The sequence below is a fragment of the Polyodon spathula genome, chromosome 6 (assembly GCF_017654505.1).
Source record: "Polyodon spathula isolate WHYD16114869_AA chromosome 6, ASM1765450v1, whole genome shotgun sequence".
NCBI classification, from domain to species: domain Eukaryota; kingdom Metazoa; phylum Chordata; class Actinopteri; order Acipenseriformes; family Polyodontidae; genus Polyodon; species Polyodon spathula.
In genome coordinates, this window is record NC_054539.1 from 52,476,473 (window position 1) to 52,500,467 (window position 23,995).

Below are 23,995 nucleotides of genomic sequence, written 5' to 3' on the forward strand. Positions count from 1 at the left end.
ATTGTCCAAATGGAGAAAGTTTGGGACAGTAGTGAATCTTACCAGGAGTGTCCATCCTGCCAAAATCTCTCCAAAAGCAAGGCGTAAAATCGTCCTGGAAGTTACAAAGAACCCTAGAACAACATCCAGGGATCTGCAGACCTCTCTTGCCTCGACTAAGGTCAGTGTTCATGACTCCGCCATCAGAAAGACACTGGGCAAAAATAAGATTCGTGGTAGAGTAGCAAGGCAGAAACCACTGCTAACTAAGAAGAACATGAATACTCGTCTCAAGTTTGCCAAAAAGTACCTGGATGATCCTCAAGAGTTCTGGAACAATGTTTTATGGACAGATTAGTCAAAAGTGGAACTTTTTGGCCAACATGGGCCCGGTTATGTCTGGCGAAAACCAAACACTGCATTCCATAGTAAGAATCTCATGCCAACGGTCAAGCATATTGATGGTAGTGTCATGATTTGGGGATGCTTTGCTGCATCATGACCTGGACGACTTGTCATCATTGAAGGAACCATGTATCAGAGAATTCCACAGGAGAATACAAGGCCATCCGTCCGTGAGTTGAAGCTGAGGCGCAGCTGGATCATGCAGCAAGACAATGATCCGAAACACACAAGCAAGTCTACATCAGAATGGTTGAAGAAGAAGAAATTTAAAGTTTTGAAATGTCCTAGTCAAAGTCCAGACCTAAACCCCATTGAGATGTTGTGGCAGGACCTGAAACAAGCAGTTTATGCTTGAAAACCCACAAATGTCACTGAGTTGAAGCAGCTCTGCATGAAGGAGTGGGCCAAAATTCCTCCACAGCACTGTAAGAGACTCATCAATAACAACAGGAAGCATTTGGTTGCAGTTATTGCTGCTAAAGGTGGCGTAACCAGTTATTGAGTCTAAGGGGGCGATTACTTTTTTACACCAGGACATTGGGTGTTGCATAACTTTCTTTAATAAATAAATGAAATAAGTATCAAAAATTTGAAAAAAAAATGTTCACTCAGGGTCCCTTTTATCTAATATTAGATTTTGGTTGAAGATCTGATAATACTTAGTGTCAAAAATATGCAAAAATGCAGAAAATCAGACATGGGGCAAATACTTTTTCACAGTACTGTATGTGTAATTTCCTTGTATATAAGCCTTGCATTGAAGATGGAGATTGATTTTAAATATGTATGTTGAATAGTCTTCTTATTGTGTGACGTAGTTTTTTTGCTATGTACGTGTACTATTTTGTATATATGCGTAACTTATTAAAAACATAATACAAATAATTAAGCATTAAGTCTGTTGGTAATTAAAATATTATACAACTCAGGAATTCTATAAATGGCTAAAACCTGGTGGATTTCGGTGGTGGCACTTTATAGGGGTGTGTGACAGCACTGTGTACTGTGTCTGTTCTGAAGGAAATTGATTAATGGAGCTGGTTGATGCATCCACATTAAGTTATGCTGGAGACTCTGTGCTGCCAGTAGCTCCTGCTGGTCAGTATCCAAGGGCCTGCAATTGTTCCAGCACTCGCTCGATTCGCAACTGCTTTCTCTCCTACTGGTTGTTGACAAGAGTATTGAACTAGCCTACAATGCTGTGCTGGAGATATCAAGATCGCTGAAAGGTTGACTCATTGAATTGTTTTTACCGTTTGTGTAAGGATATCTCAGATAGTTTCTCATCCCGATTTCTGGTATTTGGGGGGAAAAGATTACAACTTTTAGATGATTCTGGCTGTATGTGCTGCTGGGGGTAGTACACAGGACAACTCAGAAATGTAAAAATAAAAATGAAAGTAAAAGAAAATAATGACTGGTAATATCTGGCGATACTACCTTTGGTGAGCTCTGTGTTGCTCATGAACTTTGCAGTTTTCAACCCATCATATAATTGAGTACTAATCTGTAAAGCACAATCTTTCTTTTTTTTAAGTAATGTTCCGATAAACATAAATAATAATCACTATACTCATACTTTGATGTTTTCTGTTTTATTCAACAGCAATAGCGGCTGCTTGAATTTGTTTTCAAGTCAAAAATTGATACATTTCTTATTTACAAAAGGAGTTCAGAAAATGCAAAGCGACAAAGTTATAGAGTCCCTTTGGATCATTTTTATGCTTGCTTTAATAACCTATTTATCAGTTAGTTATTATAATTTGATCTTGAAGTTAATGTTTTTGATATAATCATCTTAAATGGCACACATAATTATGCTGAGATGGGAAGTAAATGGTAACATGCAGACTATGTTTAATCATTTATAATAACTTTACCCAGGGGTGAAATTCTGCCAGTACTCACCGGTACTCTGTACTGGGATTTATTTAATGCCGGTACTGGGTACTGGGATTTATTTAATCTGCTTTTCATCCAGCACGGATGCATTCCATCCACTCACACAGCCCAGTAGCGCAACGTTTCTAAAATGCGCTTTCATTCAGCAGTTAGTGCTGCTTGCATTATGCTTCCTCACACTGCTTCTGTTTCTGTTAGCTGCTGTTGCCACCATTAACATCAGTATAATCACTGCATGTTGATTGTCCGAGCTTTCATTCTGATCAGATTTCATTTTGGCATTAGTCACAAGCCCCTATCGTGCATTTTATACCATTTTTTTTATAACAAAATCCCTTTTTTAGGATATCTTGAAACAAAACTCCCCTCTACAGCAGTTACCGCATAGTATAATATTTGTTAATGCTTGTCATTTAAGGTTTAACTTAAGTGCTATATAACAGTAGATGACATGCAAAGGATACAATGCTTTCAGTATTTTCAGCATCCTTGTTTATGGTGAACTGGTTAATTGATCAGTTATTTTTTAAGGCTTATTTTGTATTCATGAATGTATCGTTTACCAATATGTGTACATTTTAAAAGTATTTATTCATTGGCACTCAAATTGTCTCCATTTTAAAAATGTTTACACCTGGCTGTGCGTATGAGTACCTGCACTTATTTGTTGAGAATTTCAACCCTGACTTTATTAAATATAAAGTGAATACATGAGTTTCTAAGAGATTCCCAAGTACTGTCTTTTGATTCTGTGCCCCTAAAGACTTATAATTCAAATTTTTTGAATTGCTAATTGGTATTCTGTCCTAAACCAGCAGTCTCAGTCCCTAACTGTTGTGACATCAATTATATATAAAATAGATGAGCAAAAAAAAAAAAAAAAAAAAAAAAATGTGGTACCATTCAGTAAAGCGCAAATTGAAAAGGGGTACTTGAGCTGAGACCTCCAGACAGAAAGGGTACAGTTTTATAAAAAGGTTGGAAACCACTGGTCTAAATCATTACACTATTGAAGGCACTAGCTGAAACATTTGTATACTTGACTTGGGGATTAGTTTGATCAACCTTAATCAATTAAATCCATTTTATCCCAGCTGGATTTTCTTAAGAGCATTTCACAGTGACAGGAAATCTACCTGGATTGAATCTACACCTTGTTTTTAGGGTTACTTCTGGCATAACCATGAAAAGGATACTGATACAATCCAGGTTGATACTTCACTATAAACACAAAGGAAAAATACATCTGGCTGTGGGTTGGGTTGTAGGTAATTGAGTGTTTTTGAAGTTAAAGATGACAACACCATGTGCCATTTGTACTTTTTTCATTATTTCATTATGGAGCTTTTAATTAAAAAAAAAAAAACAAAACAAAACAAACAAACTAAAAAAAAAAACCTCCCTACAATTTAGCCTATTATGTCAACATATTCACATCTCTCCTGCAAATAACCTGTATTTTGTTCGCTGTCTTTCTCAATAGTATTTTAGTTTGACAGACAACTCAAAGACCATCTGTCCATCAACTGCTTTAGAGCACAAACAGGAGGCGATATTAATTATTCTGTTTTTAATTTAGTTTTAATACTAGGGCAGCTGAGGTGAAGTCTCGCCTGGAGATCGAGCAATGACTGATCTGGGATCATAAACCACTAGTTCCTGGCTCCCGGGTCTCATTTCACAGCTAGTCTCAAATTAAGCATCAGAAGTTGTAGTATTGCACTTGCATAGGATGTAGAGGACAGTATAAGCTACAGGACGGGGGGACTAATGAGGACATCAGAGTCAAAGGGGTAAAAACAGCAGCGGTGAAGTGGTAAAAGCAATAGAATTGTGACCCTTTGAACAGGCAGCTACAAAGGCCACACAATTATACAAGTTACACTACCATGGGAACACCATTTAAAACTACAGGAGACTATAGGAGCAGGGTGTTTTAAAAGTATAGCTAGCATACGTTTTAATAATGAATACTGTTTTGTAAATGACTGCAATGAAATTTCTCTATTAAGGTCATTTAAGAGACCAGCAAATTATGACCTTAATATGGGGTTGGCCTTACTACTACAGGTACATAGACTTTTTTGTAACAAATTAATACTGTAGAATTTTACAGTAAACTTTAGCCACATTTGGTAGTTCACAGTTTACAGCATTTAGATTTTATTAAAGAGGTAATTGTTGATGGTGGCGCTACATTGCTGTCAAAAGGAGTAAATATAATGTGCATATTTTCCAATTAGCATTACAAGAGCCAATCAGATCGTGTGAAAGCACAAAGTGGGTGGAGCTCGTTTGCATACAAACTCTAGATTTACTAGATTTAGCTGGCCAGTTAAATATTTAGCTAAATGTTAAATCTTGTTAAGATATTTAAGATTTAGTAAAATACAATAGCTCCCAAAAGTATTCACCCTCCTTGGACTTTTCAACATTTTATTGTGTTACAACATGGAATCAAAATGGATTTAATTAGTTTTTGCCACTGATCAACAAAAAAAAAGTCCATAATTTCAAAGTGAAAAATAAAATCTACAAATTGTTCTAAATTAATTACAAATACAAAACAGAAAATAATTGATTGCATAAGTATTCACCCCCTTAAGTCAATATTTGGTAGAGGCACAGGCCATTTTTTTTTGTCAAGTGTCTGTCACTCAGAGTCCTAGTGAATTTATTTTGTTAGGTATTTCTTTCCATGTTTTTTTTTTCTTAATGTTTTTTGGCACTGCAAAGTGTTAAATAATATTTCTTGATTTTGTTCCATTTCACTAACAGGTCAATTTCGTCTTTGTGGAAATTTGTTTTCTTTTTCTTTTTGGCTGGTGCCATAATTGTATCATCGTCAGAGTCTGCAGAAGCCATAGCACGATCCTATTATATTTGCTTACTACTTCTTCCTGTTCACTATACCACTCGTTTAGCTTTGCATGTTATGTAATAATATGTTATTTTAATATAAAGCTGAATCTCTACTTTATATCTTTCAATACAACAATTAGAAATTATAGAAATCACTTTCTCATTATTATATGTTATTTTTCTCATTTTTTTTTTCAACTGCCCAAATACTTGTGTCTGCGACTGTATACCTACAGTATACAGCACATAATGTTCTCAGTTCAGCATACAAGCTGGGAGCTATTGGAGGGAGACACAATTTGATATTGGAATGGGATGTGGTAGAGGTTTACAGACTGGTTGAATGGGGCAGATGGAAATGTGCTACAGTATTAGGTGTCCCTTTCACAGGAAATATTAAACTGTCATTCAAGGGAGTCTTTGTCAGTTACTGTAACTCACTGGAGAACTACTAGTACTTAATGCACCACAGAGTGTTCTGTACACTGAAGCATATCGCTAGCCCACTACTTTGTGCTGATCATCCTTTGAGATGTCAAGGTATTCTGGCACTGACAACTTTCAGCAAACACAAATAAAGAGGCTTACTTAACACAACTACCATATTTTTTGAGTGGAACTTGCATCCTTTTACAAATTTTACTTTGAATTATTTCACTTGCAATCATTCTGTTTTCAGCCTCTCACTGTAGGATTTACAGATTCCATGGGATAATTCCTGCTGGTGATGCCTGTCTCCTCCCCATCAGGATGTATGAATCCAGGTGCTGAATTCTAGTCTCCATGGTGCTATTTTCTATAAGAAAATAGAATTTACCTGTGGACTGGCTGACAGCTGGCTGGGCTTCCCATTTTTGACAAGCCTTATTTGTCAGGTGCTGAATTAAAGTGAATATGATGGCTTTCACTTCTAGGTCTGATATTGCAGGCCAGGTTAGTACTTGAAACTCATTATTTGCAGCCTACAAAGCGGGAAACAGAATACTAACGTGATGTTCTGTCCCTCCTGCCGATAGTCTTTCACATTCCATAACACACAAACCAAGTAGGCTACGGATGTCATTGTCACACAGGTAGACAATGAATGTCACTATCACTCCGTACTATGTTATTCTTAATTCTCTTGTGGACAGTGAATCCAACACCTCCTGTTCGTCCATCAATAGTGCCTCGGTAGAAGAGAAGATGTCCACTCTTGAGTTCTAGTAAAACTTCCTCTTTTTGCCATATTACACTTAGTCCTATAATGTCCCACTTGATTCTTCCAAGTTCTTCTTCCAACTCTTGAAGCCTTGCTTCACCTGAAAGAGATCTGCAGTTGTATGTGGCCAAGGTCAGTGTTCTGTGGCAACCTAAAATCATAACCCGGTGATTCTTAGCACCCTGTGCCTCCATACCTAACCAGCTGATGCCTTGGTTGGTGGCAATCCAGCCTTCATGGAATGAGGGCCATGGTTTTGTCTGTGCTTTCATCATGGGGTGGTTGGTCATAACTCACCATGCTGATCAGGCGGGTTGGCGAGTGCCTTTTCCACTTTAGCCAAATATGTTACTCAGTCTTTCACAGCATGGTTGAACCTGCCAGAGTCAGGGGACCCTGCTTTACTTCGTCATGAGAACCCATTGTCACCCTCCTGCCACTTTGAGGCAGTTGAAGTTGGACTTTAGGAGGAATATATATATATATATATATATATATATATATATATATATATATATATATATATATATATATATATATATATATATATATATATATAATTGTGAGAGGTTTGTAACTTTTGACATTTAATTAAAATATTTAAACATGATCTCAAAATTAATTTAAAAATAAAACAGTACATTTTGAGACTTTTATAAAAGTCACCTCATGCTTTATATTCAAAAGTACATTATTTTCATGTCCTGCCATGTGATGTGTGGGGACACTGTTCTCAGTACCAATATATACTTGGATATTTGCAGTGTTCATATGCTGAAGTCAGAACATTTAAAGTATTTAAAGACTATGATTTCTAAAATTGGTGCCTGTCAAATTTTGAGTATAATCGTAAATCTTGAAAAACTACTCACTTCTAAATCTTTTGTAGTCATTTTTGTATTACTTTAGTATAAATACATGTTAATTTGGATTCATATGTTGTTTTTTTCTGACTTTATGTGAACGAAAAGACACAAATTCGCCCGTTTTCTCATTGGAAATAGTGATATTTTGAAATTTACTGGTCACAAAAGCAAAGTTTGTGGGGGATAATAGCCATTAATGACACTTACCACCCAGGAACAAAAAAAAAAAAAAATTGTTACACAGTGTTATTCAACCCTAGCCTCCTATACACAATTCAAATGGAATCTGACTCTAATCTTTCACACACTGTGTGCTTATTACCCCCTGTACAGTATGTGCTTCCACTGGTTTTCATATGAGGCAGTGACTGCACTTATCGGAATGCATGATTCTAGTTTCAGTCTCTTCAGAGTCCTATGCAAAACAGTATGGCTTTATTTTTCTTTAATTGGTCAATTAAATTGAATTCTCCTGATTAAAACAATATTTCTCTACTGTATTTAAATTGGGGAGTAATGAATGAGATACAACATACTCTGAATTCTAGGATTTATTTATTTATTTTTTTAATCATTTAAACAATTCTATTAAAATACCACTGGAGCCCCACCCCTTGCTGTGACACACTTTCCAGAAATGCTTGATAGGAAAAGCCGGGACCTTAGAAAAACATAGAAAACAAGTCAATCTTGTTGATATGTCATCAGCTAAATGAGCTGGACATTGCATGAATAAGAAGAGGACTTTCTGTAACTGTTGTTAACATTGATCTTCTACCCCCAAGGTTTCTTTATTAAACATGGCAGAGATCATTCATGAGTGCAGAAAGAGTAATAGATGACTTTTTAAATTAATAGCAGTGTGTTACAAAAAGGAACGACCAAACCATTTCTCATATAATAGCTTAACCAGCTTAATCTAGTGCACACGTTAGTATCTACTTCAACAGCTGCTGTGCCCTGCAGTTATTGCTTAAATATATTTTGAGATGCATGTAAATATATAAAAGATAATAAATAATACCCTGTGACAAAGAGCGAATGAATCTGGATCAACAATCTCCCTCTCGAACTGTGTGAGCACTGCACAGCAGGAATTACGTGCCCCGTACTGAATGGTTTGGCAGTTCATTCCCGGGGGCAGTCTGAAGCCGGCCATTCAGGAAAGGGACTGCGTCACGGTACCAGGAGTCATCGCCCTAGTACAGTGAACAAAGTTTCATCCATGAATTGGAGGAGACGTGATTAAACTAGCTGTCAGAGGGGGCGGGGCTGTGGGTACTTTAGGGGGACTTGACGGCGTGATCGATTCCTTTGTTGTGGTTGATTGGAGGAAACAAGAACTGTGTTTTGAGAGACGGAGCTAAGTGAGTGTTTGTTTTGCAACCGTGTGTGTTTTCTGTCACCAGACTGATCGAGCACGGAGCTGGGAGCTGCAGCCTTGGGGCCAGCGATTCACTTGAACTTCACTGCCCCTGCACTTAGCCGACTCACTGTTCCAGCACCGCACCTCCACCAAGAGCACTGTCCGGAGACGTGTCTGTTTGTTTTCTTTATTATTATTTCGGGTCTGTAACCCCTCGTTTTTGCGCTGGCAATACCCATTGTTGGGTAGAGCCAGCTTTATTATTTCTGAACTGTGAAAAGGGGTTGGAGGAATTAAGCCGTGAACCGTGAACTTTGTGTCTGTCCTTGTTTGGAGCACCTGGAGCACCTGCATCACCCTCTCACCATGCACAGCAAACCACACGTTCACATACCCTCAATATAAAAATCAGACAGTTATTTGTGTTAATTAATTATTAATCAGAAACCATAACCTCCCATCATCCAAGTGCCTACTAAAGTAATACATTTCACTTATGTTAGGAGGGTTACTTTGACAAATTGAAGAACAGAGAAGCATTAATGAGACAGATCTGCAGCTCTTACAAAGGGAAATCAGAAGAACTAGTCAGTCAGAACGTCTTCACATTCGGAGGCTCCTTAGCACAGAGATACTCAATAATTCCTACTAGAACATGGCCATGCAATCTAATGAGAAATGTACACATATAATTGCAAAGTAAGCACTTGTTTATAATAAGCAATACTGGTTTCATTGTAACATGCTTTCCAGGAAGAAATTTTTTAATCATGAAACATCCACTGCCATCCTTTAGGAATAGTGCTAAGGTTATGAACAGGGGAACTGAGCTTGTCCCTGGTTTTCTGCAGGTGTTTTTTGATTGCTTATTTGTTTATTTATTTTATATTTAATTTTACTGATAGTATATAACAGAATGCTTATGTCAAGCAATTTTTAAATTGAGACCCTGAGGAAAAAGTAATCCATATCAAGTCAATGAAGCAATCCTATAATCCTGTTCCTAGAACTCACACAGTAGACAGCCACTGTATTTAAAAACAGGGGCATGTATATCAGTAAACATCACTTGTTATTGCTATATTTAATCTATATTTAATATAATTATCTCTAGTGAAAGCAAACTTCATAATATGTACCAATACATTTAGGTTGTTTTTATTTTCTTTCCCTCATGTTTTCATGTGACTTAAGCCATGTCATTGTTTGCTTGTTTGTTTGTTTTACTCTTTATCTGTGTATTAGATGAAGCAACCTCCATCCACAATTGCACATGGTTTATTTGCACAGCTAGTTGTGATTATATGACTCTGCTCATTTCCTTACACATAATACACCAACATTTTGAACAAATTGCTCTTTCTATTGAACTGCCTTCCTTTGGGGCCCCCAAAAGCAGTATTTTTTTCTTAAGATAGAATACAGTATACATTTCTCATTCCAATCACATATGATCCTCCTAGCATTGTCCAGAAGGGAGATTAGGAGTGTGACAGGAGCGGAGGGGCTGGAGAGTAAGAAGACACAGAAGACCAGGGGTTTGGGGCTGAAATGCCAGGCACAATTTTAAACACTATTGTAAGTGTTCCAGCTCAGCTGGGTGATTTTCTTTGTTTTCTCTTTTCCCCACTTTTGGTTTGTAACAACAAAGGAATGTTTTTTTTTCTCATTAATCAATAAAAAGAAGAGAAAATGATAACTGTGAAAAACACTATAAAAACAAAAATAAACGTGGCTTGGTTTAAACACGGAAACCGCCCTACACAATAAGTATAGCTATTTCCCTCACTATACTTTTAGCTTGGCTAAGCTTTTTGCTACAACCTTAACAATATGGTCAGTTTTAATTTTCTCAACATGACCACAATCACCCACTCCAAGCAACAAAATGGCCCACAAATCTGTCTGAGCAGACTTTTTATATCCTCCCACTTGATCTGTGATTAATTGAACTCCCCACCTTTCCCCCTGAAATCATACAATTTCCAGAATGTGCAATTACCCAGTGACCCAATTAAACAATTACCAATTAATCTGAACACATTTCTTTTTAATATGTTACTTGACAACTTTTATCAGTTCCCTGCAGCCCTTTCTCAGGTTCTTAACAGCAGGCAGGCATCGTTTCTGGTCCATTTTGTTTACCATGCAATAACCACTCCCTGCCCTACTGTTACAAGGAGTTACACTATTCTCATTGTAGTTGTAGGCGCAAACCTCAGCATTATGGTTGTTCCAAACATCTTAACCGCTGCACTAAAATACAATACCCATCCCACCAACCTTCCTGCTACCGTGTTTGAGAAAGTTGGAAGACACATTACCTTGGTTTGAGCTGTTGGATGGGAAGCGGTCAGTTTCTTTCAGGGTTCGAAAATGAATCCGCTTGCTGGCTTGACTCTCCCCATACAGCCCGATGGACTGGACCTGGATGATGTAATCTGCGTCTTCATCCAGATCCCAGAGGACGCAGGCACGATTTGTTGTGTTGACTTCCCTGATGAACCTTTGCATCTGTCCATCTTGCCTCTATAAATTAATTTTAACAGTTAAAGATGCATCTATGTAGGCTTGGTTGAAATTTATTTTATTATGTTGACATCTAACTGTGTGTGTATTTTAATATGTATGATTGTAGGCTAAATACGTTTGAAGTGCCATTTGTGTTTGTAATTGTTAGTTACTAGACATGTATACCATCTATGTAACATTTGATTATAGATGTATTAAGCTTTTAAAATGACAATAGAACTACCTATCCAGGACACACTGCAAATCCGCAATCACCTGTAAGGAAACTTTATTGTAATAGCATGCCATTTTCTATGCCAAGGTTTCATTAATAAAATCTAAAGTAGAGGTCAGTTGTTATATAATTTACGTATCCAGAGTTCAGATAGGCTACAGTTGCATTAATAATTTCTTGGTAGTAACATTGCACTGGGTGCAAATAACGGTATATAATTTTAACAATACAACAAACATTCTGCAAGGTTACAAGTGAATAAATCTCATTCATAACCACAAGTATAGAAAAGGCTAAAATATTTTCATAAATACAAATATTGAATCTAGATCAGTGGTGCACAACGTGATTCTGGAGGGCCTGTGTCCCTGCAGGTTTTTATTCCAACTGCACCCTAAAGTACTTTAGTGGACCTTATTAGAAAATTAATTGGTCCATTTAACTAATTTATGATATGGTTAGAACAAAAACAAGGAGGGACACTGGCCTTCCATGGCCTGAGTTGTGCACTGACCTAGGTAGTCCAGATATTATAGGATGCATCAAAAATCACCTGAATGTTTAGTGAATGTCAGAACCCTTCCTGTTCACATACGCATGGTGCTGTGGTGATTTGAATGCAATGTGTGTGCAATCGAAGGCTCCCATTGCTCTGGGAAATCCAGAAATGTCATAAAACTCCCTTTTAATATTTTGTAGCTGCTCCTGTTTAAGTGGGATACTGATATAATCATTAACCCTCTTTATCAAGTCACCCTGACCCTTTGACAGAAGTCAACAAAATGCCCTATACAGATGCAATTGAGTATTTAGATCATCATTTGGTAACCTAGGAAATGAACCCTGGTCCTGAAAACATCTCTGTATTGTTGATGTCACAACGAGGTCTACGAATCTCAGGCTCGCTTTCAAGCTCTAAAATTTTATTTGCTGCTACTGCTGCCAAGCTCCCAGCAAATTCATACAGTAGTTTGTTTATTCTATTGTTTTTAACACCAGAGAACCTAAATACTGTTCCAAGGTGGTTATATATGTTTTCGTCAATTAAAATCATCCTTTTTCCAAGTGGAAATTAACTCCTGATAAATGTTGACAAGGAACACAGATTTCATTTTAAATTCCCACGCAAACAAAATAAATAATCACGAGAAGCACTGCTCATTAAGATGTTAACATAATTTCGGAAATCGCATTAGCACAAATATTTAATAATGAAATAGGCATAATTACTGCTTGAAAATGCCAAAATCAATGTTACACACCAATTTTTTCATTAGCACTGAAGTTATCAATTATGAACTTTTGAAAATCCCCTCAATAGTGTTACTGTAAAATCTATTGAGATAAGGTTGAGTATTTATTTTAGTTTCACACAGTATTAAATGGCAGTGTTTATATCTGATAGTGAAAAATAAATAAATAAATATACTTTACTATGGCGACTTATTTATCTAACTGTATGACAGGTTGCGACAGAAAGACAATGATTCTTGGTGGTTAATTTCCCTTTCGACCTGTGAGGGCGCTAAGTAACAGGAACAGAGTACCCTGGACTGTTTGGCCTGACACTTTGTTCCTACGATTAAAAGGAAGTCAGTCATTTAGAAAAGGGGTGGATCTTTGGTACATTAACTCATCGAACCGGAAGGGAAACGATGTGGCTGCCGTGGATTGGCGGAGCGGCTGCAATCGTTTACCAAGGGATCATGAGTGATGGCATATGTAGGGGACGAAGCGACATAATCTGTTCCTCCATTTTGGTTAGAAAAAACAACCTGGAAGGACCTGTGTTTTGTGTAACCATATCATGAGTGTTTGTTTGTTTGTCTCTAATTGTGTCTTGTTATTAGTAGATGGCTAACACGTTCCGGAGCTGTCGCCAAGGGCTAGCACAAACCTGTATCACAAATAACTGTGAGATAGAAACCCATTGATCACCTGCACGCTGTTAACCACTTTACCACACAGGTATTGACTTTTTTTCTACATTTCACCTAAGAGTGTTGAAAACTACAAATTGAAAGTGAAATGGCGCTTTTGGCTGATTTACTTTTGCTGTGCCAATACAGTACCCTGAAAACATGTTAACTATCCTTGCTGTACAGGGAGTTTGAGCTGATAACTTGGCGCAAGGAACTATCATTCCTCTCAAGGAGAGCTATTTTCTCTATTAAAATTCCCCTTCTGCAAAGCAGGCTCATTATGTCATAATAAATTGAGAAATGCAGAATTCATGTATTTCCTATTGGAATCACCTGAAGCCTTATCTGAACCACTCTATTATAAACTCTATCTCGTCCTTCTAGGTCTAATTGCAATAAAGTGGTAAGAAATTATTCTTTCCTGAGTTATTTAAATATCTTTCTGTTCCATGTATAAATGTGAAGCAATCTACTAATGCCATCTTTACTTGTCTTGCAACCTTAATAATCAGGTTTGTAGTCTACTCCATGCAGTTAATTTCCCCATGGAAACTGAGTTGGAACTGATACCAACACAGCTAAATTTGTTAGTTAGAAAAATAATTTAAAATGCTGACTTGAGCAATCTGTAGTATTGAACCTATCACAGTATTATTTCAGTCACACTTTTAGAAATTATTTGCATAGGATACCTTGCTTTAAGTGAAGTCCTGCACTTGCCCATCTGAAGCACATATTTTTAATTTTGTTTCCATGATGTGGTGGGTCGAGTAGCAATCTAACCAGGATCCCCAGACTCTTCTTACTATAACCACAATGTCTCCTATAATAGTGTAAGTCTGGGAGGCTTAAATAGTTTAAAGGAAGCTTTTAGTGTACATAAACATTTTAAGGGAAGTTTTAAAATGTATACTGATATACCATGATTTTATTTACTGTTTTTAATTAGTTTTACCAACACTTATTAACAGCTTAACATTTTATTGATTAATATACAGGATGTCCCACAGGTCAGGTATCATAGGCATATTTGTCAATATTGGTTGTCTCTGTTTCTTTCAGGTGTCAAATATATTTAATACATAAGGAATAAAAAAATTAAAAAAAGATAATGTTGAGGTGTGATGAAGATTTAATTTAGTAGGGAACTTCCTTATCAGCATAATATAATTGCCTCTGATACCTGACTTATGAGAAACCTTGTATAATCACAAGCATACCTTTGTTTAACAATAGTTTATACTGAAATATACTGTACTGTAACAGGAAAGGAAATGAAATGTTCCGAAGGAGCTTACCTGCTGAGAGATGGTGTAGCCAATGATGACATCTCCCTCTGGAACATCCCAGGATACAGTGGCAGCATTAGCTTTCAGCTGGGTGACAGTAATGTTAACAGGAGCAGGTGGCCTATCTGTAGTAGGAAAGATGTGATGAGATACATTACCAGAGTTAAGTTCATCCTGTCACCCTGTGCATTTCTCGACTTTTATAATAAACCGTAGCAAGGTAGTATTGGCGGACTGTCAATCAAAACACAAATACGCAAACCACAGCCGATATGTTGTTGATCTGGAGGCGGGACGCAGAGCGATCGCTCTGGCAATAGGTCAGTGTTAAAGCCATGTGATTGCTCTGCTGGGAGAGATCTATTTCACATTCTTGGGCTCTGTAAATTCCAACTCCACCAGCACTAACCTGACATATCCATCCATCACACAGTCACTGTTTAGTCAGTGGCAACTTTTACTACATCAGCAGAACATCATCTTATTTAAAGCTTTAGACACTTTAAGGAAGCAAAATTTCTCAATCTTGTGATCCTGATTGGCTTCAACTGGCCTTTTCTCGCTGGCCTCAACGTGTCGCCGTACTATTCCATGTGCAATTACAATACAGAAATCCCCCTAGTCACTATATTTCCCACATCGGTAACCTTAACATCATGCAAAAAATGACTTGGATGTACCATACTGATAGGTGCTGTATTTGATTTTGCTGAGCCAGTGGTATGTTGGGCAACTATTATTTGTAACTGAGCACATATATAGGGCATAATGGATTTAGACCTGTTTCAATATGCCAGTGAAGCCTTTGAAGAAAAACAGTGCCCATTCTACTGCACATTTAGTTAATAATGCACAACCTTTTTTATTATAATGTGTAAACATCACATAAGTGTTCAAATTTTGTATAAATATTTAACAATTTGCTATCTATTTTGTAACCTAAAATACCAATGCAGTTAGAATTTTCCAAAATAATTTAAATGGTTTTCTAACGGCCTTAAGTTTTAGGGTTAAGGAAGTCAATACTTGTTCTAAAAGCCCAGCGTTACTTCACATGGTTACAACAACGTCTTGCTTTTTCTTTTTAAGATGTGGGGCGCTAAAGGTTTATAACAGCCAGAGTTACATCACCTCATGCCAACAGTGAGACTATAGGAGTGTTTGATATTCTTTCATACACAGACACACACACACACACACACACACACACACACACACACACACACATATATATATATATATATATATATATATATATATATATATATATATATATATATATATATATATATATTAACACAGTCTTTTCAAAAAGCTTTATTCGGCCCCCCATCCCTTTTTTTTTCACATTTAAGATTCTCACAAGCCTGGGATTGTGATGCAATAGATTGTTATCTAATTTTTATTTGTAAAGTCACAGTGTTTTCTTCTCTTCACAGAGTCCCCCCCCCCCCCCCCCCCCCAAAAAAAAAAAAAAAAAAAAAAAAGTAAACAATAAAAAAAAAAAAAAAAATTTATTTATTTATTTATTTTCAGCCAGGGCTTCTTCCTTGCCACTCTAAGTTTAGAGTGGCGGCCTGATCTAGGCAGTGTGGTGGTAGTTTCGTATTTTTCCCACTTCTGTATGATGGACTGCACTAAGCTCCAAAGGATGTTCAATGCCTTTGAAATGATTTTGTACCCTTCCACAGATTTGTGCTTCTCTATAATCACATCCCTGACTTGCTTAGAATGCTCTTTCGTCTTCATTTTGATTCTTTCTTTTGAAAGTCTCTACCATATTGTGGGGCCATACAGAGAGAGCGGCATTTATCCTCACAGATTAATTTAAAGCAGGTGATCCACTAATTTCTTACACAGGTAGCGTCCATCAACACATTGTGTGACTTGTTGAGATAATATATTGCACCTGATCAAATTTAGGCTTGCAATTACAAAGGGTATAAATACTTTTTTTTTAATCTGATAAGTTATGGTTTTCATTTTTAGTAAATTATTGAAAGCTTTTGGAATTTTTCTTTTGATTTGACATGGTGCTCAAGGCTTTGTAGATCAGAGGGAAACAATCCTAATTTAATCTATTTAAAATTCTGACTTAAATATGAAAAAAGGGATGGGGACTGAATACTTTTTCAAGGCACTGTACCTAGCCCTCTGGTAATGATAAGTCACAATCTCCTTGGAAACTAGGAGATCAATGTTAAATACTGGAAAAACTATATGGAACTGTTTTTAATAAGGATTTAATGTGTAGTTAATGAGTGACTTCATATTGAGTAAAAAAAGTCTGGTGTTATATGTACAACAAAATGGTGGGTTTTTCTTGTACCATGATTGATTACAAATAGACATAAGATAAAGACATTTTATAAAATCAGAGAAAGCTTTTTGTTGTCATAGATTATTTTTAGAAGCTCTGTAGCCTAAGTGATAGGCCTGTGGTAATGTGTCACTTTACAGAATGTTTAAAATGCACCTAATTTCCTTTGAGAGAATTATTATCTGTTACATGTTTTGAAATACAGAGATTGAGTCCTGCCTCTGAAGGAAGCAGTAGATTACCATGACCTAATCGACATGTAAAAATGTAAGTGTGTGTGGCAGAGCAGAGCTCTGCCCTATATAGATTGGCAGGGATGGGGTTAAATTCCCCTACCTGCCTGGATTTATTGTGTTCAGGTGGCTGGGGTTATTTGGAGTAATTAACAGTCAATCAGCACCCAGCCACCTGACATAAAAGGAGGCCTCAGCTTCCCATTAGGGAGTGGAGGGAGTTGAGGAAGCAAGTGGATGGTTGTGTTTGCTATTTTTTTTGGTTTGCTGTTTTGCATTTTTGTGAATCTTCTGGTCTAGTGAAGGCATCGCCCAGCCTGGAAACCTTTATTTTTGTAAGTTTTGCTTTGTGTTTTGTTATTTGTGTTTAAATAAAATATTGGATCAAATATTGCAAAAACAGAGGTTTCATTTTCACAGAATAAAATCCAGGAGATTATACATTAAGATCATTGTTCTATTATGAGGACCATCTTCTTCACTTCTAGTCTCTCTGCAAATATTAAAAACACACTGGATTCAGTCACAACCAACCACAGGTTCTCTGATACATTATACTTTTTTCTATGGGTTTCAAGAGAGAATATAATTTTGGGGTTTAAGCTCCCCCACCCCAAGCAGGCTTTCAAGAACGTACCAAGAATGTTTTGTTGTGTGATATACTATTACATGAATATGTCTGTATTACAAAATAATAACTGTAATCAATTCAATTACACTGACACTGTTTCTGCCTCACACACACATTCTGCCAGACAAACAGATAATCTATAGCTGTAGTGGTTCTTAGAACAGTTAATAGCATGACATGACCCATAGTCCATAGATTGATGCATCCAGAGAATTACACTGCAGCATTAATTGGGAAATTTCTCTTGGGACAGGTAAGAAATTCATTCTTATTAATATTGATGAAAGTAAAAATCTAATGTATTTGTGTATGTGTGGGCTTGTGGCAAAGTGGTTGATTGTCTACAGGTGCAGGAGTGATGCAGTGCAGTAATTAATCAGACTGAACCTTGAAATACAGTTTGGAAAGTGTGCGTTATTTTTATCCAGGTCTGGTGACCCAATAAACAATAATCCCCTGGTCATACACAGCAATGTGTACTGCACGAGTAGACAATAATGGGTTTCTAGACCCTAAACAATACTAATTTGCCCCACAGTAATGGGTGCTACAGCTAGTCTGCCAGAGGTGGAGGAGCGGAGGTGAGAGGAGGTGTAGAGAGAAATGCTAGGAGGTCAAAGCAGCGATAGGCGAGTACAAGAGTTTTGAATTCAATGCAAGCAGCGATAGGGAGCCAGAGCAGAGCGGTGGTGTAGTGTGGGAGAAATGAGGAAGGGAAAAGGGGCGGGTAGCAGATACAGGAAAGACGGCCAGAAGGGAGTTGCAGTAGTTGAGGCAACACACTACCAGGGCCTGAACTAGGAGCTGCATGGAGTCTTCGGTGAGGAAGAGGCAAATTCTGCGTATGTTGTTGAGGAAGAACTGACAGGATCATGCCAGAGTTGAGATGTGCTGAGAATAAGAGAGAACATAAGAACATAAGAAAGTTTACAAACGAAAGGAGGCCATTCGGCCCATCTTGCTCGTTTGGTTGGTAGCTTATTGATCCCAAAATCTCATCAAGCAGCTTCTTGAAGGATCCCAGGGTGTCAGCTTCAACAACATTACTGGGGAGTTGATTCCAGACCCTCACAATTCTCTGTGTAAAAAAGTGTCTCCTATTTTCTGTTCTGAATGCCCCTTTTTCTAAACTCCATTTGTGACCCCTGGTCCTTGTTTCTTTTTTCAGGCTGAAAAAGTCCCTTGCGTCGACACTGTCAATACCTTTTAGAATTTTGAATGCTTGAATTAGGTCGCCACGTAGTCTTCTTTGTTCAAGACTGAACAGATTCAATTCTTTTAGCCTGTCTGCATATGACATGCCTTTTAAGCCCGGAATAATTCTGGTCGCTCTTCTTTGCACTCTTTCTAGAGCAGCAATATCTTTTTTATAGCGAGGTGACCAGAACTGAACACAATATTCAAGATGAGGTCTTACTAATGCATTGTACAGTTTTAACATTACTTCCCTTGGTAAGATCTTGTTAGCCTTTTTTATGCTTCCCCACATTGTCTAGATGAAGACATTTCTGTCAACAAAAACTCCTAGGTCTTTTTCATAGATTCCTTCTCCAATTTCAATATCTCCCATATGATATTTATAATGTACATTTTTATTTCCTGCGTGCAGTACCTTACACTTTTCTCTATTAAATGTCATTTGCCATGTATCTGCCCAGTTCTGAATCTTGTCTAGATCATTTTGAATGACCTTTGCTGCTGCAACAGTGTTTGAGGTCAAGTTTGCTTACTATACCAGAATCTAAGGTTCTTGGTGGATGAGGAGGCAGAGAGGGTGGTGGATTCAAATGGCATGGAGATAGAGAGATCAGCAGAGAGGTGGATTCGGAGAGATCAGCAGCGGAGGTCTGATTTGGAGAGATTGAGTTTGAGATAATGTAAGTGCTTCCAGGAGAAGTTGGCTGAGACAGGTAGAGATATGGGAGGAAATGTCAGAGGTGGGAAAGGAGAGGAAGATCTGGGCATCACCAGCATAGAAGTGATGCAAGAAGCCATGGGGGAGGTGAGGGAACCCAGGGAATGGGTGTAGAGAGAAAACAGGAGGGGTCCCAAGACTGAGCCTTGGGGAACACCTGTCGAAAGAGAGCAAGAGGTGGAGGGTGAGTTATGCCAGGACACCTGGTATGTGCGCTCAGAGGCAGGAGGAGAACCAGGCAAGAGCAGTGCCAGAGTCCCAGGTTAGCAAGGGAGGATAGGAGAATAAAGTGGTCAACTGTGTCAAAGGCAGCAGAGAGGTCGAGGAGAATTAGGATAGAGGACAGGGAGGTGGCACGAGCAGAGAGTAGAGAGTTTGTGACAGAGAGTAGAGCAGTTTCAGTGGAGTGTGCCTGGCAAAAGCAAGATTGGTGGTGATCGAGCAGGAAATGTGTTGACAGGAAAGTGGGAAGCTGGCAGTGTACCGCTCACTCAAAGGTTTTACAGAGGAACAGGAGGAGGGAGATGGGTGAGTGTAGAAGTGAAGGTAGCAAGGAAGGAGCGATAGAGAGCCAAGGCAGCAGGGAAACTGGTTTTCTTCCATTTCTTTTCAGCAGTGCGCAGTTCGGAACGAGCCGAGGGGAGCATGCAGGAGAGCCAGGGCTGGGGTGGGGAGAACTCAACTGGCAATTATTCATTTTACAAATAAAATATAATTTACTTACAGAGTGATTGGTCCGTCAACTGCTAGCCTTCCTGCAGTGCTGTTACAGTGTTAATACATAATGCATAACTTATCTTTCTCTCTCTTTGCAAACAGGCCTTTTGATGTATTTGCTATAATGTATGGCTCTAACAATAGCAACACATTGAACATCTGGTGCTTAACCCATCAGTGAGGATCAATTCTGAGCCTAGAGCAAAGGCATCTTACTAGAACCTGACTGTGTAGAGGTCATTCTGCTTTGAAATACAGGCTTCAAATTCTCAGTTGGAGATTATAACATTGGACCGCTCACAACAAATCCCCTTCCTATAGTAAATAATTAAAAGCTCCAGTGGCTTCAATTAATCAGTGTTGTTTATATATTATATATATATATATATATATATATATATATATAATGTTTTATCTTTCCTTTTTCTCAGGAATCTTGATTGTTTATAGTTAATCGACTATTTAATCTAAATTTAATATAACCCCTAGTCACAGAAATTAGGTAATTTATCTTTAAATGTTTAGTAAAGCAGTCAATAAATATTATAACTTTAACCGTCCTGTTTAATGAAAGCCTGTGTAACAGTTCAGAGGTTCACAACAGTTTGATTTGAAAGGACATCAGTTTAAGAATTAAAATGGGATGTCTTAATTTATAATTACACTGATATCATTATATTTAAATATAAAAATACTGGGAGGACTGTATTTTTTGTGACAGTAGCATTTATTGAGAATTAATATATCTTGTGTTTATAGACTATTTTATTTACAATTGTAGCGTAAACATGTTTTTGTATTCCTATTGGTTTATGAATCTACTGGAGAATAACTTAAAATACTTTCTTATAATACAATTTTGACTAACTGAACACATAACAAAAATACATCTTGAAACAAGCACTCAATTGTTTTAGTTAAAAAGGATATCTTACTAAACCTATTATGGTAATAAAATAAATCCATTGTATTATGAATGCAAAAATTGGATTTATAGTTTGTGATCAAAGACATAGATGAGGTTGAAGCCTAAACTGAAGTGAGCTGTATCTAAATATTTCCTTGGATTCTTATGAATTCCCTGTTCATCTGAATGTACATGACTTACTTTAAGGACAGCAAGAACTTCATTTTAAAGACTAATATCATTTGTCTCTTTCAGTAAAGGGAAAAAAAAATAAAACATTTTGCCAAATTTGCTGACACTATTGAGAACTGGAAAATTATTGGGTCCTATATACTATAACCATAAAACCTACTTTGTATGTACTACTCTAAGTTTTGCATTACCCTATATAATTAATCTATTTTGCTTCCTAAAGTCGAATGAATCCTGCTGAATAATGTTACGTTAACTTATTGAATTATATACCACTTTGTAGTTTTCCATATTCTTAATGAAAAACTGAAATTGAAAAATGTGACATTTCAAAATACCATACTGCTATTATAGCTTCTGGTAGACATTTTTAATATTATTTTGTTGTCTCTTTGATTACATAATGTTAAATAAAATATCTAAATTATATTCATATAGTTTTTTTTTTTTTTTTTTTACATCATCAATGACAATCAAGTTACTGGAGAAAAAATCCTTTTCCAAGAATTTAATTGAACAAAGTCGGTTCCAAAAAAAGGACATCATGTGATCAAAAATAAAAACCGAAAATGAACAACCATAATTGTATAGTATTAAAAGTTTATGTGATTCGGGCCACTGTAGCACGTCTATTGTTTGTCACAATACTGCAGGCTTGACCCATCGTAACCTACTTGACTGGAGTTGCGCTTTTCCGCAAATGTTGCTATTCCAGGAACACCTGGGAGTCTGTATTGATGGACACATGCAGCCACTAAATTAAGAGACAAGCTAATTGCATGGGCTCCCACTATTATGCCCTTTGTGATGTCAAGGGGATCCTCCTTTCCCATGATTGCTACTGACTAGTTATACATAACTCTCACAAAGCTTGAATCGCATGACACGTGACCATATAGATTTAAGTAATAGCTGATTATTATATAATTTTACTTACACCCCCTAATGTTTTGGACAGGCTTGATGTGATGGCCAAGTATGTATCAGATATTCAGTTGGACCCTTATGAAAAAGTGCTATTTTAATGTTACCATTGGATGTCCATTGAAAGGGTGCAACTGAATAAAGGTTGTGTTTAAATGAAACACAGGACAAAATCCAGTTGAGAGAGATTTTGCACCACTGCTTTAACTAAGTAAAGGGAGGCTATTTATTATGCAAGTTTTATTCATTATCTCAACTAGACCATGCCAGACTCCCTTATTGAGAAATATGTGTTCATTATCAGTTGCCAGAGAGTGCACATTTTTATACAACGGTACTTTTGAAACCTGAACATCCCTGCCAATTGATTTTTGGGTTTTCTTATTCTTGTTTTACTTTTTATTCACTTGATAAATAATGTCATTACTCTTTGTCATACTGGAAGAGCTGCCCAGCATTTAAATAATTTGAACTCGGTACTGCCTCCCATATCAGACAAAAAAAAAAAAAGAACTATAACATCATATAAAACTTTACTTTTTACGAGATTAAGATGAAGAAAACAGCTCCATGTCAACATTTTGCTGCAAGTCAACAGGAATGTAGAATATTTCTGATGTAATTTCATAAACATCAGCTTGCTTTTAAATCTTATCCCATAATGCCTGTCCGAAGTATATGATTAAATAGTTAAGACTGCAGTGTGTACTTTATAGTGGATAGTCCTTTTCTTTAGTGCCCAATAAGGTAGTTTTAACTATAATGTATTGCCTTGTTGAGTTTAAAGGGGCAGTATTACAATCTGCTTTTGTTTTATTAATCTGTTATGTATAATCAAGCTTTTACCAACCTGTTCAAAACAATGGTTTGTTCCTAGCTTCCAACATTACACATCGCTAAGGTAATTAAACTGTGAAACAGATTATTTTAACAAAAGTGGATTTATTATATTTAGGCAAGAAGTCTGTTTTATCATTTTTTAAAAACTGACACACTGAGGATTGGCATTCAATTTAACTTACTCTGCTCACATTCCAACACCACCAGCAATATATGCTATGGTAAAACCTTGTTGTGTCATATAAGGTCCTAGTGACATTAAAAGCCCCAAATATATAATATTTAAATCTATCAGTGGTGTTTGGAGCCGAACAAAGGATTCATTTTAAGAAAAAAGTGACTCTATCTCAGCTACTTACTAACAAAAAGTGAGAGGTACCACCCACATAAGTCTGCATATACCTTGCTTAGGAAGCAAAAGACCCTTTCCATGCTGGGTGGTGTCACAGTGGTGTCTACTCCTCATGAGTGAATCCCATTCAGTACAGCAGTCATATCAGCTCCAAGTGAGTATCTGAAAACTGAGTGAAAATTCTGAGCCTTTCCAACTCGCCCAAATACCTTTTGTGCTCCATAATCCTGACATTATGTAGGACCCTACAGGCTGTTAAACATCCCTGGATTCACACATCAAGGGGCACAGTAGCTATTAGATCACAGTAAACTCTACATATCTCCCATGACATTATTTACATTTGGATCAAAAAATTAATTATGTCGTGTGGCAGTGTAGAACAGAGCCCTGCACATAGTTAGTGGGGCTTGTAAATACATGTAT

At 37.1% G+C, this 23,995-nt stretch overlaps 1 protein-coding gene across 2 annotated transcripts in view; it reads right to left on the reverse strand.

Moving 5' to 3' along the window:
- Window positions 1-23,995, reverse strand: part of LOC121316567 (fibronectin type III domain-containing protein 4-like) — a 63,410-nt gene that overhangs the window by 25,051 nt on the left and 14,364 nt on the right. For both annotated transcript variants that reach the window (XM_041251612.1, XM_041251611.1), the window contains exons 2-3: window positions 14,548-14,663; window positions 10,906-11,110 (exon numbers count right to left, since the gene is read on the reverse strand). In XM_041251612.1, the coding sequence (XP_041107546.1) occupies window positions 10,906-11,110; window positions 14,548-14,663 (321 nt within the window). The remainder of the gene's footprint in view (window positions 1-10,905; window positions 11,111-14,547; window positions 14,664-23,995) is intronic.